A 27,927-nucleotide genomic window follows, 5' to 3' on the forward strand; every position below is an offset into this window, starting at 1 on the left:
GTCAATGCTCTCCCATAGCCAACCTCCTGTGGCTGGCTAACCTCCTGAGGTCCCTCCCCTAAGCCAGCTGGTCCCACCCCAATTGGGACTGGGCAAGATGCCCGATCTGCTCCGATTGCATTTGAATGTGTGACCCCCACCCGTGCACGAATTCATGTACTGGGCCTCTAATGGGTTAATACAATTGTATAGGTTTCAAGTGTACATTTCTATGATACATCACCACTAACTCTGTCCCCCTGAGCTGTGAAGACTTGGTCTCCCACCTCTACCTTTGAGAGGTAATGGTAAAAGATAAGGATGAGTTCCACGTACTGATGAGGCTGCACCTCCTCCTGCCCTCTGTTATCTCGGTTTGGCCATTTAGTGTGTGCCTTGTCATATCCACCAGACTGCCAACAGCTGTGACTTGTCCTTGTTTGGTCTTGGCCCTCCCTCTTTAGTTCCAGCATCAGGCTGGGCTCTTGGGTGCGATTGTTTTCAGCAGCCCCATCAACAGGCTGTAGTTTTTCAGCCCTTCCTCCCATGGAGACAGTCCCCACACTTTGTAGACAGGGCTTCATTTTTCCTTCAGTTTTCTTTCTTTTATCTATGTCTATGTCTATATATTATTGTTGATAGTATTACAGATATCTCCCATTTCCCCCCAATTTCCCTCCCTCCTCTCAGCACCCCTCCCCCCCCACCAGCTTTTCACTACCCCATTGCCCATGTTTCTGGACGAGAAGAGATAAACTAAGTTCATCTCTTTTCGTCCTCCCAACCCCACATCGAAGTATCAGTCTGTTCCATACCTCCATACTTGAGTTCTTTAATTTTTTTTATTGGGAGTGCTGCTAACTGACAAGTGTCCAGATAAGAATGGGGGCAGTGGTGGTGGCTCCCTATGACATCTTGTAGAAGGGACAATGTCCCAAACTTATGAATGAGTGCCAGGTTAAACTCTTGCTAGACAGTTGGTTGGGTTTAAGTCTGTTTTCGCTCACATCATGCAATGCCAAGTGCCATCTCTGTGAACATAGGTGGCCTCTGCTGCTGGGACACTGGCTTGCAAAGCTGGAGAGGGATAGGAAGCTGTCAGTGAGCAATCTTACTCATCCTTCCCCTGTCTCCTCAGAGCTGAGGAAGAGGGATGCCCAAGGAATAAGGTCTTGGTGACGTTTTTTCTCTAATTATATTGTACTTGACATTTTGTGGATCACAACCCCTTTGAGAGTCTGATGAATATTATGAGCACTTCTCTGAGAAAAAGGTACACACACCCAGAAAATGTTGCATGCAATTTCAAGAAGTTGAACTACTCCCTGGATCCTAAGTTATGTAGCGCTAGTCCACAGTCTCCCTTTCCTGTCTGTTTCCACGCTGTTGGAGATGTTCTTCCTGGACTGAGTAGAAATGCAATGTAAAAAGGCGTGGATGTTGGAGTCAGGCAGGCCGAGGTTTGCCTCTCTGGCTCTGTCTTGATGAGCCGTGGGACTTAGAGTGACTCATTCCCTACTTATAAAATGGGATGTTAGCACCTGTCTTGCAGGGGACATTGACAAAGCATAATAGGTAATGCACTTATCCCAGAATCTGACACTGGTGCTCAATAAATAATAGCCACCATGGCTATCCCTGGGCCAGCTCTTCTGCCATCTCTTCTCTCTGGCCTACCTCTGTGTCCCAGGCTCCCTAAATGCCTTGGGATTCTTTTTCTTTGCACTGCTGGTCAGCACCCCCATGGGCTCTCTGGAGCTGGGCCTGCACCAACGTGATCTGATTCGATCCCTGCATTTAGGTCCCATCAGCACATGGGACATCTCTATCAATCCCCAACATAAAGACTTCCCTTTTCTTCCTGAGTCAAACTCGGGGTCATGAAGCTGGTTAAACAGAGATCTGAAAATAGATTAAATGTTGGTTCTTCTTTAATAGCAACAACAACAAAAAAAGAATAAGAACTACCATTTGGTGTGTGCTACTTATGTCTTAAATACTTTCTATACATGATCTTGTTGAATCTTCACAAAACAGCTCCATGTGGTAGGTAGTTGATCACACAACTAATTATCGGCCGAGCCAAGAGTAGGCCTTAACTCTGTTCACGTCAAAGGCCTACATTTAGCCTATGTACTCCATCACTTCTAGAAATAGCTGCTGGCATCACCACTAACCCTGTCCCCTTGAGCTGTAAAGACTTGGTTTCCCCTCCCCTACCTTTGAGAGGTGATGGTAAAAGATAAGGATGAGTTTCATGTATTGTTGAGGCTGCACCTCCTCCTGCCTTCTGCTCTCCCAGCCGTGACTTATCCTTATTTGATCTTGGCCCTCCCTCTTTAGTTCCAGCATCAGGCTGGGCACATAAATGGTGCCAGACAGACACTTGTGAATTGTGGATGGGGCCATGAGCCTCAGAAGTATATGGCGGCCTCCTTGCTTCCCTGCTCCTCTATGTCCCAAGAGGCCAGTTAGGGGTAGGACTTTTTGTTTGAATGTGTGACGCCTCAGACCCCAGCCTGGAGTGGGTGGCAGCAATGAAAGAAAGGCTCATGCTCAGGGGTGGTGCCCTTAGGCTGGGCAAGCCCAGATCTGTAGGGAGTGTCTGGAAAGGGCATTTTTTGGCCATGTGGTTAATAACTTACTTTTACTGGGCCCTTTGTACAGATTCCCAGATGGAACTGTGGTCCTTAGGAGTGCCAGCGTTCCTGCTCGCCCCTCCAAGGCTCCTTTCCGACCTGTGGAGGGGCCCTCAGCTGATGACTTTGTTTCACCCCTGCCCCACAGATGTTGCTTTGGCTCCCACCTTTTGGAACTTGATCTTATGCTGAACTCCTACTATACACTGCCCTACCTTTCCCCTTGTGTCCTGTCCACAGCTCTGCTGGCCTCTAACACCAACTTCATGATTAGAGTCACTTTCCTTCCCTCTTTCCTTCCTTCAAGTAACAGATGCTAACTGGGGACTTCTGTGCTCATCACCAAGGGTACAGCATTATACATTTTTCTTCTGCTATTGAGGTGATGGAGTTTTAATGATGGGATTGATAGTGGTCAAGCTTTGAGAGTACCGGAGGAATGGGGCAGGCTGGAGGGGTGGGACCTGGGATCAAACGCTCCCACTGGTTGGGGGGACCACCAACCTCTCAGAGGAGGTGTTGTCAATAGACAGAACTCATCCCTGGAGAGAAGTCCCAGCTGACCAAGTGACAGCTGTCATCCAGGCAGTGTTGGTGTTGGAGGCCAGCCTAGGGCATAGGGCCTGATGGAAGGCAGAGCAGGGCCATGTGGAGGCAGCAATGTTCATGTGAGCCCAGAGACCCTGGCAAATAGCATCAGAGAGGCCTTGCCTAGAACTCACAGAAAGTTCCAGTTCTGTGCCAAGAGCTTAGAAGAACAAGGTACGGACCCCTGGTTCTTTTGGGAAGAGGGTATGAGGGAGAATAACATGCCAGAAGCTTGGCCTGAGAAAATAAGATGGGGATAAGCATCAGAAATTGAGCAGAACCCCACAGATCAAAATCGGGTCCAAAGATGTGCTGCTAAAATCCTCAAGTGTTGATCCCAAACTTTTTCAACTCCCCCAACTGAGCATAGGGCCGGGTGAGCCCACAGCAGCAGTTGGCAGCTGGGAGACAAGTGGGAAGGGCCTAGTAGTCATTCCGCCCATAAAGTTTTCAATTTAGTAACATGATTTGAGATGATAAAGAGGCATCTGATAAAGTGCACATCTGTTCTTTGGGAAGGAAAAAAGAATGCAACATAAGGATTCTATCATCTCATTCCCTGGGGCCTCATTCAGAGGCTGACTTATACCTTGGATGGAAGCCAGAGTTCATTGTGAACTTGAAGTGTTGGGAAAAGAAAATTCACCTTTTGGTTGATTTTTATTGTGACTACATTGGTCAGAATTTGGAGAAACTGGGCTGGGAGTCCACTTGGAGCCACAGTGGGGGCTGAGAGCCAGGTCGGGGAGGGACAGTGACCACCTGTGGGCATCCATCCATCCAGAGAGCCCTTATCCCAGGCCTCCTAATGGGCCATGGATTTGGGAGCCAGAGTCAAAATTGAGAGATTAGTTTGAGAAACCAGGACAAACAAGAGCTTAGGACCTGACATTCTAGACAAGTTTCCTTCAGTTTCAAGGTACAGAATCCCACTCTGAATAGCTGAAGTAAAATAGTTTATTTAGAAATATATTCTCATGGCCATCTAAGAAGCAGAAGAGCTGGCCTCTTGGGGAATGGGCTAGAAATTGGAGAGAAAGGAACAAGGCTGGCTTCTCTTCTCAGGGGCCATGGAGTGTCTCGTTTTTGCTTTGCCTCTTCTTTTTGCACCTGACCCATCATGGCCAGCATGCCCAAGTCTATATCATGATCCCTCAATTTGAGGTCCCCCATTGAATGTCTGTAGTACCTGCTGATGTAAGGGTACCGTGGAAGTCCTAAGAGTGGAGAAATATCCAAGGAAATGAGTATCAAGTGAGCTGATCAGAGGGCTGACAACAGAGCCACCAAGAGGTAAGAGGAGCAAACAGTGCTAATGGAAGCAGGTGGTGGGTGGGTGCCTTTGTTCCAGAGAACATGAGCGCTGGGGATGGGCAGGACTGAGGATCCGATCTTTGCCTCTCGGTTTTGGCCAACAAGAGGATTGTGCCTCACCTCCCCAAGCATCACATTTTGGTTCTTCTTAATCTGACTCTATTTTTGTTCTCCTTTAACTATGTATGTATGTATGTATGTATGTATGTATGTATGTATGTATGTATTTATTGATTGATTGAATGGTACTCTGTTTCCTGTTCTTAAAGTAAATGGTAATTGATTTCTAAAGCAAAATTAAATGAAATAAACCATACTTAAAGTCTTGTTATTTATGCAGCCCTCCAATCAGTCATTCTACATTAATGACCTAGACATGAAAAAAAATTCCCACCTTGACTTAGAATACCTGTAGTGAATCCTTTTTGACAAAATAAAAGATGATCTAGCTAACAAGTAATCCCTTCCTAACATTTTTGAACTCATCATTTGTAGTTTTCTTAAAGCTATGCACCTTTGCTCTGTGTTTCTTGGCCTCTTTGAGATGTTTGCATTTTGTTACAGCTGGGAATGGACCTTTGATTCAAATGCATTTACTACTCAAGTATTTTCTTATTGGGCACGATAGTGAACTATATCGTTTTTGGACAAAACTAGTGCCACAAACTTTCAGAATTACCCACTATATGGCAGACATTGGCCATGTCACTTTACCTTATGGGACCTCAGTTTCCTTATCTGTAAAATAGAGGGTTGGATTCTAGGCTTCCTGAGGGCCATGAATGAGTCTTCTTGGTTCTTTTGCCAAAGATAAGCCATGAATGGATGGGGACTCACTGCTGCGTGGAGTCTGCTACATGCATGTCTGATTGGACAACAATAGTTCTGGGCTCCTCCTTCATTGAACCTCGTGGAACTTTAGAACAGTCTGCTCCAATTGCATCTAACCTGAGACCTTCCAGAGACCCTCCAGTGGGGTCCCGTAGGTGTAGGCAAAAATGTGATTGTAGCCTCCCTTTGTCTTATCTTAGTAATAAACAACAATGGGCTGAAGAGAGGAGGTTAAGAAAGGTCAACCTGCCTCCCACAGCAGAGCCACGTGAAGGATGGAGACACTGCACACCCGTGACAAGTGAGCTGGACTGGGAAAGCCAGTGACGCAGCTTGAGGGGTGGCAGATGGCCCTGCTGATATGAGTTTGGATGAGGCTTCCCTCTGCCATCATGCTAACCTGTGGCTGGTGTATAGGACAAAGTCACGTATCTCCTGAGGTTGTTTACATAACATCTGCAGGTCATTATTTCTTTGGTTTCCAAGGAAGTCCAGAGAGAGAAGGTTATGATGGTGGTAGAGTTGCCAGTGGGATCCCATCCTGAGTTCTGGTCATCTTATTTCTCTTTGGTGTCCTTCAGTGAGCCTGTATGCCCTAAACAGTGAGAGAAGAACCCCAGTTGGCCTTGACATTGAATCTCTGATCTTTACCCAGCCCCTGTCCTGCTCCGACTGCCTCTTGCTTTCTGCTTCCCAGGTTCTCCATTACCCTCCAGCATTCCCTGCAACTTGGCTGCCATTGCCCAGGGAATTCCTTCCATCCCTGACATTGGCACCCCCTAGAGGCATGACTTTTCCATTTACTCTGCAGCCCAAAGGTTCTAAGGGGTCAGCCCACGAGCCAAATCTGGTCTGCAGATGGGTTTTGCTTGTTTTGTAGTGCTTAAAGAATTTTAATTTACTGCCAACATTTAAAAATCAGGTTTCTCATAAATATCCAGAATCTTGGCTACTCTTGAAAAATTGGAAGATCTGGCCATGTGGGTCCAGCAACCCCACATGGTAACAATCAACGGAGTTGCATGATGATGGGTTGAAATCGGGAGGAGCAGGTGCTCTGCTATTTGCCACAGACCCCACTACTCCCTATCCACATCCCCCACCCAACCTCTTTCACTCCGATGTATTACATGCCTGGCCTCCCAACCTTAGGCATTTGAGTTTGCATATTGGGCCACTGAGAAAGAGACACCATCCTTGGACCCCCATTCAGGTCCGATGACACTGGCCAGGGCCACTTCTCCCATCTCCTTTAAGCGGGGAGGATCCTAGAGCTTCAGCTATTGCCTGGTAGGCTGGAAAAAGTTCCTTCCTCTGGAACATCTTTTCTTCTTTTCCATGAACTTTCAGTCTCTGGCACCTGCTTGCAACACAGCAGGTCATGTCTCAGGCCCTGGATGATACAGGGGGAAAAACACAGAGAAGTCAAACAGGACACTCAGTGACTTGCAGGGGGTGATTAATGGCCCAGCATGTGTGTTGGCATCAGAACAGTTTCTCTCTGGCCCAGTGAATCAGTGGGTTAGAACCATTAATGGGTATTAACCACTCTGAAACAAAGAGCCCATTACATTTCACTGGCATATGCCATCGCCCAAAAAACGTTAGTTACCTTAGCCTCTAGTTACTTGTACTACCTCTTAAAGGTGAAGCCATTGCTCCTCACTTCTTGAACCAAGCTGAATTCTGTCCTGAAACGTCAGAGACAGGTCATGAAGCTTCGTGCTGTTCTTTCTGCTTCTCTCCTCTAGTTCTCTGGAGAGGACTTAGGTTGGCCTTTTCCTTTCTTTGATTTCCCGAGTTCTATGCTACTGTTTCTGTGATGCAATTTATGGGGTTTGCCCTTTGAGATATTTGTACATCTTTATTGGTCATTTGACATCTGTGCAAAGGCCACGTGATAAAATTACTCTAGGATTTTCTATGAAGACACACATGTGCTTTACACCTCATTAAACCTCCATTTCCTCATCTATAAAATGGAGATAACAATAATAATACCTTACCCCACACAGGTGCCGTGAGAATTAGCTGAGATGATATATGCAAGCATTAGCCAATTCAATTCAGTCTAATTAAAATGGATGTGTTTGTTAGCATCTGCTGTGAACACCAAATGGTAGAGATAGAGAGGTGTTGTCTCAGTCCTTAAGGAGTTGTCTTGTGAGGACAACAGATTGGTTTACAAATAATTGTAGTGTAGGCATGGTATGACCAGGGCTAGGAGCTCCTTGAGAGTGGGAACTGTGTCTGATCTGTTTTTCTGTCTCTGACACCTGGTACAGTGCCTGGCACAGAGAGGTGCCCCATAGAAGCTTGTAGAATGAAGGAATGAATGAACATGAGGGACATGAGAATGAAGCAGAGAGGAGGGGGATGGCTTCAAGCAAGAGGATGAGCTTAGAATTTGAGTCATGATTGCATTAAACGCATAACTTCATTTGGGAAGACTGACCTGAAGAGTAATCATTAGTAAGATTATGGCTACAATGTGCCAGGCACTGTTTGATGTGTGCTCACAAACTGAAAAGTTAGAGTCCTATTATGTCGGTTTTTTTGGATGAGGAAACTAAAGCCTAAAGCAATTAAATATCTTGACAAAGACCACTTAGATAGAAAAAGCTGTGCAAAAGCTGGGCAAATTGTTTCCCTTCTGTGTTCTATTCCTGCCTGACACCTTCCCATCTCCACTTGTTGTAACCTTTCATGTCCTTCAATGCTACTTCCAGAAAGCCCGCCTGGACTTCCAGGTTGGGAGTGGGATTTCCTTCATCTGATTGCTCTCACTGTTCTTTGTGCCTCATGGCTCCTGTAGGTGGGTTAGTGTCTGGTTCACAGCTGTGCCTCCCACACAGTCTAGCATATTGTGGAATTAACATGATTCAAGGCAGGTGGTGAGAGAGCTATCCAGAAGTGGGATCCTTAGGTGGTTCCCAGGAAGTCCATTGGTTCTGAGCTCAGCTGGAAGTGAAGGGGCCAATCAGCTCCATTTTCCCGGGGATAAGAGGATGACTACACATAATCTCTAGTCACTAGAGTCTTGAAGTATATCTTTAGTTAACTTTTAATAGCTATTTGATATCTCAAATTGTTATGGGTGAGCACTATTTGGAACCAGGTTTAAGGAAATCCATGCCTGGGTACAGTGGATGCTTTTCTCCCACTGACTGCCATTGACTTTCAATGGATTCTCAGCCTAAACTTGGTTTTGTTAAGTCTACATTAAGGATAACTTGAACTTTTTACTTGACTTGTGATGCTTCAGGTATAAAATGTCTTGTCTCTGTGGCTTATTGTTTCACCCCAATCTGCTCCTTCAGACTTCAGAACAGTTTTAGAGTCAATAGTGATAATCTATAATAATAAAAGCATAACATGCTAATTAGACCGGCCGACCTTCCCAAAGTAGCCGGGGCTGCGGGGGCCAAGGCAGCCTCCGCAGCTGTGGGGGCCGAGCCCCTTGCAAGAATTTCGTGCATCGGGCCTCTAGTAATAATACTAATACCTAACTCAATGAATGCTGATTATGGGCCATTATTCTATACCTTGAATGTATAGCTCTTAATTGGCATAACAACCCTAAGAGGTGAAGACCCTTAACCCCATTTTATGGATGAGAAAACCGAAACACAGAGAGGGTAAGTGCCAAGCTGTGGACTCCGTATTTTTCTCTCTCCATGGCCAGAGCAGAAAACAAAGATTGGACCACAACTTTCCATCTGTGTAAACACACTATGTTTCTTTCCTATCAGCTAAAGGTTTCCCCAGCAACCGTGTGTGTGCGCACGCTCTCACACACTACAAACTGCAGAGCACATGTTTTTAGACAAAGTGTATACTGTAATCTAGTTCTTTTTGAAAATCTTTTTACTTCCTGATTTTAAAACATAATATATTGAATAAAATTTGGAAATTGTGGTAAGTATATGAGAAAATAAAATTAATCCAAAAATCACCAACCAGAGATAATCACAATGGGCATTGTGGGTATTTCCATTCAATGTTTTTCCTTTTTCTTTTGTTTTTGTAGATGTTTTTTAAAAACATGGGTTCAGATTCGATTCTATTGGAATCACACTGGGTACTACTTCTTAACCTGTTTTTTACTTATACTATGAACATGTTTCCCATTTAGGAAACTTTCTTCTAAAACAGTTTAAAAAGTTACACAGTGTTCCATTATATCATAATTCATCTTACCACTCCCCCGTTGGGTGTGGTTGTTACAGTCTTTGTCATAAAAAAATGTTGAGTTGAACATCCGTTGTCTTCATTGCCAATCAATTCCTTAATACAGAAACCTAGAAGTCATGTTCTTGGGTCAAAATCAGTTTTGAAAGACTTTGGTACATCTTGCTAAATTACCTCATAACATGTTATCAATTTATATTGCTCCTCCACCAGCAGTGTACAAGGATTCCCATTTTGTTACACACTCGCCGATATTAAATCACTTCATTAACAGAAACTGGCAAAAATCTTTTAACTCATTTCTCCTTCCCTTCTGTAGCATTTGAAATTTGGCATAGATATAACAATTACTTGGTACCGAATTACTTAGGATTACACATTGATTGCTATCATGGTTGCCTAGTCCGTTCCTGAATCAATCTGTTTAACTGTCATGTCATTTTTCCACCTAATGGATAATTGAAACCTAGGCTGAGCCTGTATGTCTTGCAGGTAGTTTTCTGACCAAGGCGTACAGATATTTCATTCATTGACCTTGCCTGGAATGCTCGCTCAGACCACAGGTATAGGGTTGAGGGGCAGGGGTTATGAGCATGGATTCTGGAGTCAGAAGAGCCCACCTTAGAATGCAAGTTTAGTCTTTTATCAGCTGGATGACCTTGGACAACTTATTCATGAGCCCCAGTTTTATCTTCTGTAAAAGAGGAACGATGCTTACTCATGGGGTTGCTGTGCATTTACATCTGACCAAAGGGCATGGCAAATTGAGGCTGCTTAAGACATGGTTGTGAGGACGAGACTGCAGCAGCTGGTGTGGCTCAGTCAGCCCTAGCTCCAGCCATATCAGACTCATTTTCCTTCTTCAGGACTTTTTATTTGCTTTTTTTCCCCCCTAGAATACTGTTCCCAAATGAATATCCCCCTTTCACCATTCAGGTCTCCGTTCTGAGCTCACACCCGCCATTGCTCTTTCAAAAGCTCTGTTTTAATTTCTTCAACGTGCTTAATCCCTCCATGAAATGATCTGTTTATTGTTGATTTTCATTCCCTCCATGGAACCGTGAAGGCACCATGAAGGTAAGCCCTGCCTGTTCTGCCTTAAGGAACCCAGCACGGTGCGGCCCAAAGCAGGCCCTCAGCCAATATGTATTGAATGAATGGTCTGGTAATAAAGCAATTTTTAGGATCTTTACTGGAAATTACTTTTTCTTTTTCATAGACTAAAGCATAGCAGTTTCATGCTAGATTTACCTCTGATGAGTCAGGGCTGCACATATTAAAAAGTCAGTGTTAACCTAAAAATAAAAAGTCTGAATGAGAAGCAACCAATGTTTATTTGAGATCAAAGAATTCTAATCTGGGAAGAACAGATTCAGGCAAAAACCCAAATAGTGTTCCCCCAATACAGGAGAGGGGCTCAGGGTTCCATGGGAAAGGAAGGAAGATGGGGTACGTTATTTCATTGGTGCTGGATGAGGTGAGGTTAGATTTGTACCTCATGGATTGGCTTAAGATTTGGTCATCTGGAAGAAGGCTAGATTTGTACTTCATTGATTGGGTTGATTATTGGTGAAGTCCAGTTCCATCAGTCCTTACAAACAAGATATTCTCATTCCGACTGACTTCTTGGAATGTTGGCAGTTTTGTCCAGTTTGGAAGATAAGGAAAAGGTAGATGTGCAGGGTAGTTCCTCTGAAATGGCTACTCCTGCCCTGTTTTTAACATGGCTCCACTCATGTCATCATCATTCACATCAGGAAACATGAGCGCAAAGGTTGCCCAGGTAAGGTTACTTTAGCATGCAATGTATACTACAGGCTTTGACACCAGACTGATCTGGAAAGAATCTCAACCTCCCCACCCAATGGCTGTGTGTACCCATTGATATTGTAACTGCTGAGAGCCGCAGTTACCCTGAACGTAAAATGGGGATATACCCACCTGAGAGGCGGGGGCTTGAGGCTTAAATAGATAACGTATGTGTTGTACCTGCAAGTAATCAGCACTTAAAATGTTACTTATCCTTGTGTTTAAGAAAGCCAAAACCCAAGTAGTGTTTGGCTCTAAGAGTGAGAGGTGGAGGGAATAATTAACATGACATTTTGTTTATTAATTACCAAATTAAGAATATGAACTCGTAGCCACTATTGTTCAAATGAACAAGACTGAGGTGTGGAACCAGGCTCTACCCTAGAAGGCTTTGGATATACATAGTCAATATTTCATTAATTACGGCGGACGGCGTTGTGTGTACATCAATGGCTCATATGATGCACCTAATTAAGCCACTTTTTTGTTCGAAGCAGAAGAAAATTGGGCTTTCCCAAAGAAAAGCAGCTTGCTCCCAAAGTTGCTAACAGATTGCTTCTTAATTGAACTTGGGAGGTGAATTATATGGTGAATTAGAAAAAAAGAACAACTCTGAATTTAGTGAATTGTTCCATAAAGGAAACTGTGGGATTGAATTGCAAATGCTGGATAGAAACATTTCAGCCTGGCCCCCAGGCATCGCGGGCCGCTGACCTCCGCTGTGTTCCAGCGGGAGCGTGAACAGCCCCCGGGCTCTCTTTTCAAGGCCTGGAGGGCATTCTTTCCCAGAGACCAGCTGTAAGCCTGGGTTTCTTATGCAAAGGAGATGTTTGAATAAACCCCTGTGACTAATGAAATCTACAAGATCTTTGCATATCCTCTGACTGAAGAGGTAATTAACCAAAGATCAAATATAAGGATATATATGTTTTATTTTTCCAAATATTTTTCTCTTGAAATCCCACCCAAGGAAAAACATATCCCCACACTCTGAGTCCCTCCCCCATTGCCCCCGAATCTTTGTCTGCATCAGGCTGTATTTCTCTGTTCCTTGTTCTGTGTGCCTAGTACTGCAGTTTTAGCCACAGCCACACCTGTTTTTAGTGAAACAGAGCAACACTTTCCACGAGTGTAGATGTGAGAAATGACTTTTCTTAGCATTTGATGTCTGTCTCCAGTCCCACATCTTCCATTTCTGGTGAGCTTGGAAGGAGAGAGGTTGGTTGTAAGAAAATAATCCTGAGATGGGGCTTCCTCTGACAGGATTCTCTGAGTATTGAATCTCAACCTTGGCTGTGTTTTAGAATCACCTGGGAGCTTTAAAAAATCCCAAGGCCCAGGGCAGTTAAATAAGAACCTCTGGGGGACCCAGGCATCAGTATTTTTCTAAAAAGCTTCTCAGGTGATCCCAAAGTGCAGCCAAGGCTGAGAACCATTGCTACGAGAATATCTGCTTTCCTCCCTCCAAAACTGACCAAGACAAAATTTTCCATCAGTTCCTCTGAGTTAAAAACTATTGAGTTCTCTTTTCAAGCAACTGTCATCCATCCATCCGTCCATCCATCTGTCTGTCTGTCCATTTTATGCATCACATATTTTATTGAGTGCCTGCTCTGTGCCAGGCACAGTGCTGGCTGTTTGTTTTAGGACAAAACAAAGTCAATTTCTTAAAAATGCTAAAAATTAGAAACCAGACTGGGAGGTGGGGGGCAGCTGAGTAAATAGGAAATCACAATACTTTGTGATGAGGGATGTAAATCCAGGGGGTGATAGGGCATAGAGGTGCTCCTCTAACCTGCGAGGATCAACAGGGCAGCTTCCCAGAGGAAGTGGTATCCAGGCTGACACTTGAAGGACCAGTAGACGTTGGCTAGGTGAAGAGGTGGGTATGGCCAAAGGCAGGTGCATCACTAAGAGAGAAGTGGAAATCCACGCACGTGCTGTAAGTAGCTTAGGGTGGCTAGGCCGAGAATGGGAGTGGGAAAGTAGCAGGAAGCCCCGAAGCACAGGTGGAGGAGGCAGGTGGGCCCAGATCAGGGGGGCCTCAGTGGTTATGTTAGGAGCTGGAACTCATCCCAAGAGCAGTAGGGAGCCTTGCGAGGGTTTTCATCAGGGGAGTGGCCAAACCACATTAACTCCAAGTAGATTCCAGGCTCAGCTGTACTAGAACATGACATTTGAGCTTCTGAGAAAGCCCTTCTAAGAAAAGACAGAGCCTTCCGTCTCTTGCAGGTAAGGATGACAGATGAGGGATCTGTGCCCATGGCCTCAACCTCATCACTGACTTTGGATGTCCCCCCACAGACCCTGAAAATGCCATGGGTCCCTTGGGAGTAACCAGCCTCTCCCAGGCACCCCTTGTTTTTTGGGGGGATGAGGCTGAGGGGAAGGAGTACAGGTTTGGGGATCAGGCAGGACCCACCTCCAGTTGTCACCACTACTAATAATCTCTGTTCTCTCAAGACAGGCAAATCACTTTGCCTTGTTTCTCCATCTATAAAATGGGGATATTTATGGCCCTTTTGTCATTGGTTTTTAGGAAAGTATTTGGCATTGTTCTTAGTGCATGGTCAGCACCATAATTGACACTTAGTGAACACCGATTCTTTTCCCGCTCCATCTACTGGGGGCACCCGGTCTTCCCCCAACTCCAGAGCTTTATAACCCTGAGCACCAGGAGGTGAAGGGAATCAGAAGTCCTCAACCCATCCCCTCCTCTGCCTGCCTCTACCACCCCGCTCCCCTTCACTCCCCTTAGTTCTCAACCACAGCCTCCAGCTAACCTGAACCAGTCTTTGCCCAGGTATCCTTACAGGTCTGTTTCTTATGTTTCCCACCCCTTGTGCAGAAGCCAAGCAGGTCTAACTTAGCAACCCTCCAGGCCAAGTGCTATATGGAATCTTCTTTCAAATCCAAGCTCCTACGTCTCCCTCCTATCCACTACTGATAACCTGGGTCATATTCAGAGCTGCAGTTACAAAACTCTTTCATGTCCTCTGGGTCCCATCTAGGTCTCTCAGGATCAATGCCCCAATGCTGAAAATGGCCTGCAAGGCCTCACATGAGCTGACTCTCCAGACCTTCCACTGCCCGCTGACCTCATTGCCTACTACTGTCTCCCTCGCTCATTCCAGTCCAGTCATATCCGCTTCCCCCCTGCCAAGTACACTCCCACCCCAGGGCCTTTGCACCTGCTATTCCCTCCCTTTGGAATGCTTTCATTTAGCTGCAGACTCTCGCCCTCACTTTCTCTGGGCTTTTGCTTTTCTACCTCACTGAAATCACACACCCTCATGCCTCGCATTCACTGTTTCTCTCACCTTCGTTTATTTTCTTCATGGTGCTTATTAACAGCCGACTTAGATACTTAGTTGTCTATTTGTTTATTGTTTTCTCTCCTGCCCTCCATCAGAATATGATTTCCATGAGGTCAGGGTAGACTTTGTTCAGTGTCATATCCTGCACAGCAGAAACAGCATCTGGCATGTTGCAGGTGCTGGATAAATATTTGTTGAATGAGTGAGTTCCTGAACAAACTCATTACCTCATTTGGTCCTCACAACAGCCCATTTGACAGATGAAAAATACTAATACCCAGGGTCTTACCCACAGTTACATGGCGGAGGAAAGACTAAGCGAATCTCAGAGCCTCGGCCTCGGGCTCGCCTTCACTCCACACATGGCACATTCCTGTGCCGGCCATTGATTTTCATACCATCAGGATTTCCCCCAACCTTTAGCCCGAGAGGAAATGATATCGCAACTGGAAGAATACCCAGAGGGCTGGGAGCTGGCAGCGAACGCCCCGGCAGCTGCAGGGAGTGTGTGAGTGGATTCTGAGTTGGCCAGAAAGGCATCGGAACGAGCAGGATGAAGGCATACAAGAATGTCAGCATGCGCCTGGTCCACCGCCAATGTCAGTCACAAGAGAGGAAGAGGTAGTCTGCACATCAAGAGTTGGGATGTGCGACCGCAGGGCTGTCTCCAGGGGTTGTCTGGGGCCAGACCATGGGCTTCCGTGTTTGGGACCCTTTCTAGCTGTGAGACATGGGGAGGATCATCAGGCTGTCCTGAACCCTCAACTTCCCTGATGGGATCCACAACCCTAGGATAATTATCTTGTGTCCCAGTTTCCTCCTCTGTAAAATGGGGTGCCACTCTGTCTGCCACTGAGTATGGTACTCAAGAGTCAAAGGGGATGTGGAGAAACTGCTTTGGAAGTTGCAAATTTCTAAACGAAGGTAAGAAATAATTTTGCATTAGTAAATAGATTGTCCTGTAATGGGTCTGGTGTGGATTCATGTGTATGATAGTCTCTCAGGGACCCAGGTTTTGTCCTCAAATCTGCTTTCTGATGTCACTACCCATTCAGTTTTTCCAACCTCAACTATAGGAGTCCTTGGTGGCCCTCCTCAGTCCCATCAGCCTCTCTCATTGCTCTGCCTCCAACTCCACCTCTAATATGACAGGTCCCCAACATCTCCATTGCACTGTCCAACCCATCCACTGCTGTCTCTCCTCTGAACCTTCACAAGGCTTCTTACTGATCACCCGGCTTTCTCTTTTGCCTGCCAGAGAGACCTTGGTAAAACAGATAATAGCACCCCCCTCTGTCCCTCTCCTGCTTTCTACCCTACCCACCTCGGCCACCATGTTGGCGCTTCCATAGGCCAAGTCTATTCCTGATCTGGGTTCTTTCGCCACTCTGCCTTCTACTGGGGTTGCACTGACCTAGATCTCCAAGTATCACCTCCCTACAAGGGCCTTTTCCGACCACCTTCTAAGCAGCTGCTCCAATCATGCTTCACCACATACTGAATTTGATCTTCAGAGCATTTGCTGAACCTGCAATGATCTTATTTATTTTCTTACTGTTTACTGTCCACCCATTTAGAATGTCACCCCTGCCTGTCTTGTTCATTGCTGGATCCCTAATGACTTGCAGTGGGTCTAATAAGAATTGGTGATTGACCGTGTTCCTGGTGGGGAGGGATGTGAACCGGCTTATGGATCATGGCTACTGGCAAGCATCGCTGTCCTGGACTGAGGCGGTGTCTGCAGAGTCTGATTTACAAAGTAAACAGAGCCATTTCTAAAAGGAGACTCACCCAAAGAAAAACCAGAATGCCTGTTTCAGCCAAGGCGGCACAGATGACATCCTGTGGGTTCCACGGCAGGGGGACTGCAGGAGCCTGTCCTGTTTGCATTCAGGCTTTCTCATGGAGGTGGGGGCGAGGGAGCTGACTTTGGGATTTGCTTATTTGTATATTTGACTTCAAGTGCCCTTGAGCTGATCAAGGAGTGTTTATAATTTGTGAATTATGTGTGTGGTTATTAAAAATAAGCAGGGTTGGTTTTTGTTTTTGTTTTTGCCTTAGTGTCTAGAACAGGTCCTGGCACATGGTAGATGCTCAGTAGACCTTGTTGAACAAATCTTTACCATTCTGCTGGTGATTCTGATCATCCCCCAGGTGACCAGGTGTCTCCCTCCTCTCGGTGCTGGTGCAAAGAAGGCTGATGTTTCCTCACAGATTTTTCTTCTTCTTTCCTTCAGGTGGACTTGAAGACCAGTCATTCGAGAGCTGGCCGAATGCTACAGCCACGAATGCCAGCAGCGAGGAAGCTAGAAAGGGTAATGCGAGGCCCACCAGGCCTTTGGGTACTTAAAAAAAAAAAAAACTGTGGTAAATTTCACATAAAATTTACCATTTTTATGTGTACCATTGAGTAGCATTACGTGCATTCACAATGCTGTGCAGCCATCACCATAGATCCATGCTGTTTTCAACACCTGAAAAGCCAACTCCATACCAACTAAGCAGTTGCTCCCCATTTTCCCTCTCCACAACCCTGGCTTTGGGAACCTCTTATATACCTTTTATCTTAGTGGACTAAGAAGTCCTGAAGTCTGTGGGCATGAGGGAGTGTGTCCTTTTGTTGAGTGGGGTGGGCTGGCTGCCAGAGAAAGGGATAGAGTGTGGCATTTGGTTGCTCAGAGACTGTACGGTCTTTAGTTAAATTCTGCAATCTGTACTTGACCTTTCTCTCTAGAACTTGGCTTGTGAGTTGAAGCCCCTGAGGGCTGAGAGGAGGGATGATGAAGTTTGGGGTCTGACAGAACAAGTGGGCTTTGGAGGCAAGGAAGGAAAATAAAGCTGGGTTAGGGGCTGGGAGGGGAGGGTGTAGACTAGAGGAGCCTGGGCTGTTAGGGGAGGCAGCAGGTGAGGTTGTGGCTGTCTGTGGGCAAGGCCACCGATCAGCAGGTACCTGCCTGGAAGTAGCACCACTTCCTGTCTGCATTATGCTCAGGCCTGTGAATGCTCTCCAAGTTGTAAGATTCTAGCCTGGAGGTAATGGGAAGGTGTCTCGCTTTTGGAGAGCTTTTCCTGCTCAGAGGCCTACTTTCTGTGGGAATCAGGGCTCACTGCCAGCGATGGCATTTCTTCTACATAAAATTAACACAGAGCAAAGGGAATAATTTTAAAGAGCCAGAATCCTAAGTTTGGGGGATGAGTATGTAGGGATGAAGTAGAAATTAATTATTTGCTTTATCTTATGTTTTTGCTTTAATGTTATTTTATATTTCATAGATACACATGCATATACATAATTTCACACAATGCATGTATATAATTCACACATGTGTAAATGTGATGATGTAATTACATACTTTTTTAGTGTTGTCTCCTTTTTTTCTTTTCCCTTTAATTTGGCTACCTCCTTCTCTTCTTTTTTCCTACCCTTTCCCAGGTAATGCATGCAAATGACTTTGTATGCACTCTTCCATGCATATATATGCACATATATATTTATGTACAGATTTATACATATACACATACAAACATATATATAGCTATAAGCTTTGTCATTTTTTAAAAAATGGGATCATATTTGATACATGTTTTTTATGTATCATGCTTTTCCCATTCATCAATACCTTATGGGAAACCCCTCTAAGACACTTGTTATAACTTCAATTTATTCTTCTGAATAGTTGCAAAATATTACTGGTATGACTAGACCATAATTTATTCATCCTTTCTTTATCAATTAATATTCACTCCAGGTTTTTGCCATCATGAACAGTGTTGCTAGATTGCGTTTCAAAAGGTGTAACCATTCACATTTCCATAGCAACTTAAAACTGGGTCTCTTTCCCCATATCCTTTCTAACTCTAGGTATTATCGTTATTTTCAGTAATGTGAATGGTAGCTTATTGTTACTTATTTATATTTCTCTGACTGCCGGTGACTTTGAGCGTCTTTTCCTAGCTTTGCCAGTGATTTGGGTGTGCACTTCTGTGACTCAGCTCTTCCTGTCCTTTGACCATTTTTTCACTCGGTTTCTGATGCCCATCTTGTCAATGTGACCTCTTTCAGAGAGAGGCTCCCACTACCCACCACCACCATTTGACATTGTGCACTTGTTCTCAGCCACAGTTTGTTTCTGGAACCATGTGCAAGGCCCCCTCTAACATCTGTATTTAACTGCTTTCCTTACTCAAAGGCATTTGGACTTATGCATTTTCAGGCTCCAAGACATCTGACAAACTCAGTGGCACTTCATTTTGGCCATGGATGACCAGCACTTAGTGGTGACAGTGGAGCATAGGGTATGGGAATGAAAACAGAAGGGTTTGCCATCACATGCAGTGATACAGATGCCAAACCTAATGTTTCCTTCCTGTTTTAAGTGATTTACTGTCGCATAAAAACTACCCCAAACTTAGTGACTTCAAACAGTGATTTGTTATCTTCCATGGTTCTGTGGGTTGACTGGGCTCAGTGGTGTGGTTCTTTGGCTGACGTTGGCTGAGGTCACTCACTTGACTACATTCAGCTAGAAGCTGGGCTGGGCTGGGAGGACAAAAGAAGCTTTAGTCACAGCCTTGGTGCTTCAGTGTACCTCCCCACATGACTCCTGTCTCCACGTGGACTTTCACCATTTAGTTGTCTAGCCAGAGACCTTTTATATAATATGGCAGTTGGCTTCCTAGAGGGAGGAAGCAGAAGCCATTAGTGACTTAAAGCCTGGACTCAGAACTCCCTGACTGCTACTTCAGTCACATTCTATTGGTCACAACAAGCCAAAGTCCAGCCCAGGTTCAAGGAGAAGAAAATAGATTCCATCCCCAATATGGTAAGTGGCAGGAGCTCACAGGGATGACAGAACTTGCTGGTGGCTGTATATGGAGACCATCTGCCACCTTCCCTCATTGCTTCTCACCTGCTCACCAGCAATAGATATTGTCAGGGTTTTTAATATTTACTAGTTTATTGGGTGTAAAATGACCCAACCAAATAAACTGGGATAGTCAGACACACTTGGGTTTGCATCCCAGCTCAGCCACTTAGTAGCTATGACCTTAGATAAGTTATCTAAGTCCACATAAGAGATTTAGAGAGAATTAGAAATAATGTTTATACAAAGTGCATAGCCAGGTGTCTGTTGTGTAAAAGGTACTCCATGAATGTAGCTCCTCTGCTTCATCTTCTTCTTCTCCACCTCCAAGAATTATATTATCCAGCATTGCAAGTGCATTGTCCACTTCTGGACTGGAATCCCACAGCTGTTCCACAGCTGCAGAGAAACAATTAAGAGGGACAGGAAGGAATAAGGCTGCTGCAGCCCATTAAAATTCTGTCTCGGAGGGGTTGTACACAATACCGCACCGCAACAAGAGACTTTCTTGGGGTTTTTTAAGGAGGATGATGACTAGCATTCCCTCATCTACCACGCCCCAAACTCCTAAAGCTGGCTAAATCCATAGTCTGCAGCTCCTCAGATGACCCTGGTTTGTTTGAAGAGGATAATGTCAAGGCCAGGCCGATCCTCCACTCTGTATGACAGCTTCAGAGGGGCAGTTCTTTAAGCATTCAGGGCAATCCTGAGGGGAAAGCAGACCCCAAAGGGGATGTGAGGGCAGGCTGCGCTAGCCTGTCCGTTCAGCCTTCTCATCCAATCGTCCCTCCTGGACACTGTCAGGCTCCGGCTTGGGTGCTTCTTGTTTTGTTGGAATTAAAGATAGGGCGAGTTGTGTCAATCTCAGATTCTCCTTTCATCACAACCTGCCCGCACCCCCTCAACCCCCGCCACTCCCGGAGAAAGAGACCGCCCAGGCAGGAGAAAGGATCTGAGGGAAGCCCTGGGCCTGCTGGCTTCGGTGGCCAGGTTATTTCCTGGCTTTATGTATCTCCCCTCAGCCCTGACGGTGGGATTTGTGCTCCCAGCTCTGGGGAGGGCTAGGGGCTGGGAGAACTGCTCACTGAGCAGACGGTCTGGTCTCGGGAGCCTCTCTCCCTGGAAATGGGAGCCCAGCCTGCATTTCGGGGCTGATAATGGGATTAATGAAACAGGGTGGGTATGTGACTGCTCCATGAACGAAGCTATGATTGTGCTGGGGCCTGATTTCCAGAACCATATTCATAACAGAGACTGGACCTGTCACTTCCAGGAACAGTCCCTATGGGCTTTGTGCCCAAGCAAATAACGGAATCTGGTTGCACCAGAAAACAGGGAATCCCACCAACTTGGGCGCAAAGCACCACTCAGTGCTAAACCCCTGAAAGTCACTTACATCAGCGTATCTGGGTGTAACCACTGAGCCTCACCTTAGGCATTCTTTCTAGCTTCTCCCCAAATGCAGACCTTGATAGTCATCACTGCAGCTCACCTTGCGTCCCCACCACGGTGGGCACTTGACATTTATTACCTGGTTCAGTGCCCACACCAACACCATGCAGCAGGAAGGAAGGCTCAGGAGAGGGTGGCTTATCCAAGGCCACACAGGTAGCAAAAGGCAGTGTTTACCCTGCACCTAAGTCCCTCTCACCCCACACTCCTTGCTCTTGACCATTGCGCTATATCGGTGGTTCTCAAACTAACCTGCACTTGCAAATCACCTGGAAAGCTTCAAAAACTACAGATGCATTGACTCCACTGGAGGCCCATTGAGTCACCACCTCAGGGCAGGGGACAGACACCAGAATTTATTTTTTATTTATTTTTTATTCATTTCAGAGAGGAAAGGAGACGGGGAGAGAGAAAGAAACATAAATAATGAGAGAGAATTATTGTTCGGCTGTCTCCTGCATGCCCCCTATTGGGGATCAAGCCCACAACCTGGGCATGTGCCCTGACCAGAAATCAGTGTTGACCTATGAACCTTCTGGTTGACCTATCAACCACTGAGCCACACCAGCCGGGCCAGCATTTTTTTAAAGTTCCCCAGTTGATTCAAATGGGCATCTAGGTTTGAGAACCACTGACACAGTGAAGAGCTGCTCTTTAGTCGCTCAGGATTGCCACATCTCTGACCAGGTGCAAATTTGCCCATCATCTGTGGGCTAAGGGTTATGCAGATGGCTGGACCGTCCGGGTGTTTACTTCCCGTGTGGGAGTGATCAGTTGACTAATTGAAAATTCACAGTTCCTCGCTTGAGAAGGCCGGGTCAGGCCTGGTTCTGTTTATGACACGGCTGTGCCTTCCACTGAAGATGGAACATTGAATAGTTACGGCCGCTCTGCTTCTTCAGCGAGGACAGGGTCCACTCCCAGGGTCAGAGGATCTAAATGGACTTTATCCCCCACCCCCAGCGTGTTAAATCCTTTCAGACCCCCTGAGCTCCTTTTTAAATGCAGGACTCTTGGCCATAATACATAATTACATCCTTCTATTTGCACTCCGGTTCCAGATAGTAGTAATCCAAGAAAATCCAATAATGACAGTTGCATTAAGATCCTTCTTCCAGGCTAAGCGGAACATCTGTTTAGACATATTTTTAATCGGCAAATGCTTCCTGTGTTGAGTCCTTGGCAAATTAAATTTCTCACCGGACCGAGGGGGAAGCTGTCATTCAATAACCCATCTCTGGAAATTACAGCCTGGTTTCTTTCCAGGTGCACTTAAGACTTTCCCATGCTGACTCGGCTGCATACCGGCCCTGACAGTACTGGGTCACATGCACGTATAACACAGCTTGTCTGAGAAACATGCTCTGTCTTAGTGTTAGTGCCTCCGAGAGGAAAGTATTCTTGTCCATTCTCCAAAGGAGAGTTGGAGGCAGAGGAAAATTAAGAGACTTGTTGAAAACCATATGGGAAATGAATAACAAACTTCCACTTGCTACATCGCTGCCTGTGATTACTTAAGACGTGATGATTCTCAGTATTTAAACATTAAGGGTTTCGGGGCTGCCAATATTTCGAAGAGGTTTCCACCACAGAATTGTTTGGACTGTGGGGCTGTTTATTTTTAGCATAATTCATCCATTCTTTAATTAATTCACTCAAAATATGAAAACCCTGAATGCTTACCACCGACCAGGCAAGGTGCTGAGTGTGAACAGAGTGTGAACAAGCTAGTGACAGTTCCTGACCCCCAGGGACCTTCCAGTCTACTGGGGCAACTCATATTTGAAATCTGGGTGCAATTTGTAGTCTAGGACTGAGATAGCGAGTTAGAAATATGTAGAGGCCAAGCAGGTAATGTCAGAGGGTGAAGCTGGCGGGCTGGGACGGGGGAAGTGGGAGAGAAATGCCGGAAACTGACTGTGGGGAGGAGGTGCTCCTTAACTCCAGTGGGTTGTAAATGACAGAAGACTAGCTCACTGTTGCCAGGTCTTACCGTTTTTAAAGAAAAACTAGAAAATCTGCATTTTTTAAATGTGAAATCTTTTGATTTTTAAAAATTGGCTACTAAAGTAAGATTAAAAACAAAACAAAACACAGTGTGGGCCAAAAGTGTTCAGGCCAAACAAAACACATCTGTGGGTTGGGTTTATCCCAAGAGCTGCAAGTGCACGACTTCTGATCTAGAAATTCTAGCGGCGAAACAGTTATTTTCAGGTTCAAAAATGGATTACATGCCAACTTTTTGGTTCTGGTGATATGACCCGTTGAACAAGTGGGGACCTCTTATACAAACAGAGAACTGCTGAAAAAACATGTAACCTCTTCTCCACCCCAAATTAAAAATACAGAGTTAAGCTCAGAGGAAGGAACGGGAAATTGCCCCGATCAGAAGAGAATGGGAAACATAAACACATGGAACGAACCTTCGGATGGAGGCAAGACTGCAGAGGACATTGAAACTGACAGGAATGGCAAGAAATCTTGCTATCTTTCCTAGGCTCCAAGTGGGGAAAAATATCTTCTATGAGAAACTGAATCCCAAAGCCTGTTCCTCATATAGGTATCAGTTCTCAAATTATATTTCCTATTAGTAGCCCTGCGCACGAATCTGTGCGCCAGTAGCTCTCTGTGGGGCCTGGCCTCACTGCGCCTGCTGCCCAGAGGCTGTCCGCGGCCCAGAGGCCCATCCGCACCCCGGCCTGGCCAGAGGCCTTCCGCCAGGCCGCTCACGCTGCCTGCTCTCAGCGGCTGCCCCCCCCCACCCCCCCGGGGACTGGGGGACTCCGGCAGGGCTGAGAGGACTGGGTGCCGCCATCTTGTGGCTATGGGTGCTGCCATCTTTGTGATGGAGTGATGGTTAATTTACATATTACCCTTTTATTAGATAGGATATATGGAAACCCTAAACTTAGACATTAACATAATAATGGATCTAGGATCCACAGCATGCCAAGAACCCTGAAAAGATGAAAAACGGGGTCACACTCATGATGAGAGAGCATAGAGGACTCCTGTGGAAAGGAATCATCTCACCTAAAAAAACTTTAAATAAAAACATGAGAAACACAAATAAAGGTATTAATCTGTGAAGAAGAATCAGTAGAGATAATAAGTTGGAGAATTAATACCCCAAGGTATAGAAATAATAGAACAATCTGTATGACATTAAATAAAGATACATAAACTAACTGAAGAGCCAGTGGAAGAATCTGAACCCTAGTGGGGAAAAACAAAACAAAAGAACAGGCAAATTTAGAAGCCCCTAAATAGGGCTCTAGAAATGACAACGATGTTTATTGAAACTGGAATGGGATAAACGTTATATTGAACAGAATTAAAGAGAGAATTAGTGAAGTGAACTAGGAAATTTTAGGTGAAAAATTAGAAGGTGAACATGGAAATTTTACCACGGAGATAAGGAGACAGAAAATGTGAAAAAAAGCATAGTGACATGGAGGATAAAATGAGACTGTTTAAGGTGTAAAGATGCCAATTCTCTCCAAATTGATCTATAGGTTTAATGTAATTCCTATCAAAATCCCAGCATGGTTTTATTGTTGGTATAGAGAAGCTTATTCTAAAATTTACAGGGAAAGACACATAAAAATTTACATGAAAACATAGCTAAAACAATCATGGAAAAGAAGTCTAAAGTAGGAGTACTCACTCTATCTGATATTAAATACCTCACTATATAACTGCAGTAATCAAGACAGTGTCATATTAGCAGAGGGATAAATATATAGATCAATGGCACAGAATAGAGGACCCAGAAATAAACCCAATTGCTATATGACTCAGCAATTCCATTCTTGGGTATTTATCTCAGAGAAATAAAAACTATCTTCACACAAACTGTAGTGCATGAATGTTCATAACAGCTTTATTTGTAATAGCAGGAAACAGCCCAGAAGTCCTTCAAGAGGTAAACGGTTAAACAAACTGTAGGGCATACATATCAGGGAATACTCATCAGCATCAAAAAGAAACTATTGACACATGCAACAAGTTGGATGAGTCTCCGGGTATTGCACTGAGTAAGGAAAGCCAATTCCCAAAGGTCATATACTGTAGGATTTCATTTTTATAATAGTGTTCAAGGATTTCATTTTTATAATAGTGTTCAGATGATAAACATTTTCGAAATGGAGACCAGATTAGTGGTTGGGAGTTTAGGGTTGGGTTGGCGGGGAGAGGAGTGAGGAAGTGTGATTATGGTAACATGAAGGATCCTGGATCCTTAGGATGGAGCTGTTCAGTATCTAGAATGTGATGGTGGATACAGAAACTTATACATGTGATAAAACTGCATCAGACCTCACCCTCCTCACCCCCTCTACCCCCACCCCCCTACACACACACACACACACACACACACACACACACACACACTCACACACACACACACACACACACACACACTCACACACACACACACACACACACACTCACACACACACACACACACACACACACACACACACACACTCACACACACACACACACACACACACGAGTAGACATAGTACTGGAGAAACCTGAGTGAGACCAGTTGATTGTGTTAATGCCCATAATCCAGTTGTAATTGTACTATAGTTTTGTAAAATGTTTCTATTGGGGAAAACAGTAAAGTGTACACAAAATGTCTCTCTATTATTTCTTGCAACTGCATGTGAATCTACAATTATCTCAATAAGAATTTCAATTTACAAAAACCATGTCATATACAGTGAAAAAATTGAACTTCAACATTATGACTCAGTTTGTTCCCTCAAATACGGGTGGATTTGAGAAGAGAGCATGCCCCTAACTTGGCTCCAACCCAAAGGGTTGTGAGATGTCTGTGCCCACTTAATTCTGTGGTCCATAGGCTGCCCTCAAGCCCCATATGGTCTCATTCAAGGCCTCCAGCAAGCCAGACTCACTCTCGTCATAGGCCTGGTACACTTACCACACTCGTTCTTGCCCTGTCTGGAAAATTACCGTCCACGGGTTCAAAACCCTGACCAGATCAAATGCTCCCTTTAGAACACACATTTGGTGGGTTCATAGATACTGTATCTTAACCATAATGCATAGGATGAATTAAAAGCAAAGTAAATGGCAGTGTGACTCTCTTGCAGATGGTGAGGAGAATGCCATGTTTCTGCAGAGCCCTGGGACCTCGAGTACCAGAGCTGAGACCTTCTCTTCCCGGGTCCGAAGAGCCACAACCTCAAGGACAGAGAGAATATGGCCCGGAGGGGTCATCCCCTACGTCATTGGAGGAAACTTCACAGGTCAGTAGCCCTGATGAGGCCTACTTTGGGGCTTGGTGTTTGGTCTCCCTGGGTTGACATAGTCTTCCCAGGAAGGACTCGGTGGGATTGAGCAGCTGTGGGGTCACAGCAGTCCTGCCTGCTAACTCTCCCTCATGCAAACAGCGTCTCATGCACTAGGTACAGGGAAACTGCAGTCTCTGTTGGGGTGATGCCATCAAAGGTGGCCCCCTGGTCCCCGAGGCTTCATGTAGGGGTGATACATGATCCTGGTCTTGAAGGCTAGACAGGGTTGGCAGGCAGAAGGAAGAGTGTGAGCAGCTATGCATGATGGCTCCCCTGTCCTCTGCCTGAGCACCCTGGACCACCCCCACCCCCCACCCCAGAAGTACTCCAGACGGTAACCAGAGGGACCGTAGACATGGTTAGTCCATCTGGGCCCAATCCTGGCCGCAGCACTTACCATCCGTGTGCCCTGGGGCCCGTTACTTAATTAACCCCTCCTGCCCCAGTTCCCTCTTCTGTAAATGGGATGATATTCTCCACTCTATAGGATTGTTTTGAGAATTAAATGAGTTAATTTAGATAAAGCACTTAGAATAGTGCCTAACACATAGTAGCTAGTAATTATTTGTTATTGGTATTATTATCGTAAAATGTGTAAGTCATTCAGTGGCTCCCATCACCACTGATGCAACGGAAAGTCCTGACCATGACCTCCTGGCCGCCCTTGCCCCCCTCCCAGCTAGTGTTTTACCTCCTCTCCTCCTCTTTCCTTAGTGGCTGTGCACTCGCCTCACCTGTTGTCTTTCTTTTCCGGAACATGCCCACCTCATTGCCACCTTAGCACACCTGCGCTTGTCCCTCTGTCTGCCTGGAGTGTTGTTTCTCCCATCTTCTCCTGGCTGGCTTCTTCTGATCACTGGAGTCTCTGATCAATGACATGTCCACACAAAGGCCTTCTTTGACTCCCCAACCAGATACTCTCTCCCAGCACCTGCTTTATATAGTCTTTCTAACATTTGGTATCTTAACGATGTTCTTTCAGACCTGGTGTGCTTTTCTGATTAAGGATTTATATAACCTTCATCAAAATAAACTAATTTTATATAGAGATCTTTCTTTACAGAGATTTTTGTTATCCTGTAATTAGTGGGATCCCTATTTCGGTGAGTAATTGAGCTATGAACAATTTGAACCCAAAGTATAAAGATGTAAGAAAAGGGCAGCTAAGCTACTCTTTGTTCTATATGAATATTTCTAGGGACAATAGGACACCACACCCAGGTCTTTTAGACTGGGAACCTGCCGTTGGTTGGTTGGCTGTTTTTTTGCATCAAGGTCACTCTAGAATTCAGATCCACCAACCTCTGTACTTCCCAAACTATTCATCTACCAGGGGTGGGCAAACTTTTTGACTCGAGGGCCACAATGGGTTCTTAAACTGGACCAGAGGGCCGGAACAAAAGCATGGATGGAGTGTTTGTGTGAACTAATATAAATTCAAAGTAAAGGAACAGAGGGGAGAGCAAGAGAACCCTCTGCTCTTTCGGATCCACGGGCCGGATAGAATAGCCGAACGGGCCGGATCCGGCCCGCGGGCTGTAGTTTGCCCACGGCTGGCTAGCCCCTCATTGCTTCTAGCAAGATCAAAATAGTCTTCTTCATCTCCGATTGGTAGATT

General features: G+C 45.3%; 1 protein-coding gene across 1 annotated transcript in view; it reads left to right on the forward strand.

The window, feature by feature from the left end:
* TLL2 (tolloid like 2) overlaps positions 1-27,927 on the forward strand; it is a 97,484-nt gene that overhangs the window by 22,319 nt on the left and 47,238 nt on the right. Inside the window, exons 3-4 of the mRNA XM_080641231.1 lie at positions 16,906-16,983; positions 26,109-26,264. Coding sequence (XP_080497357.1) covers positions 16,906-16,983; positions 26,109-26,264 — 234 coding nt within the window. The remainder of the gene's footprint in view (positions 1-16,905; positions 16,984-26,108; positions 26,265-27,927) is intronic.

Source organism: Plecotus auritus, assembly GCF_963455305.1.
Source record: "Plecotus auritus genome assembly, chromosome: 9".
Taxonomy (NCBI): domain Eukaryota; kingdom Metazoa; phylum Chordata; class Mammalia; order Chiroptera; family Vespertilionidae; genus Plecotus; species Plecotus auritus.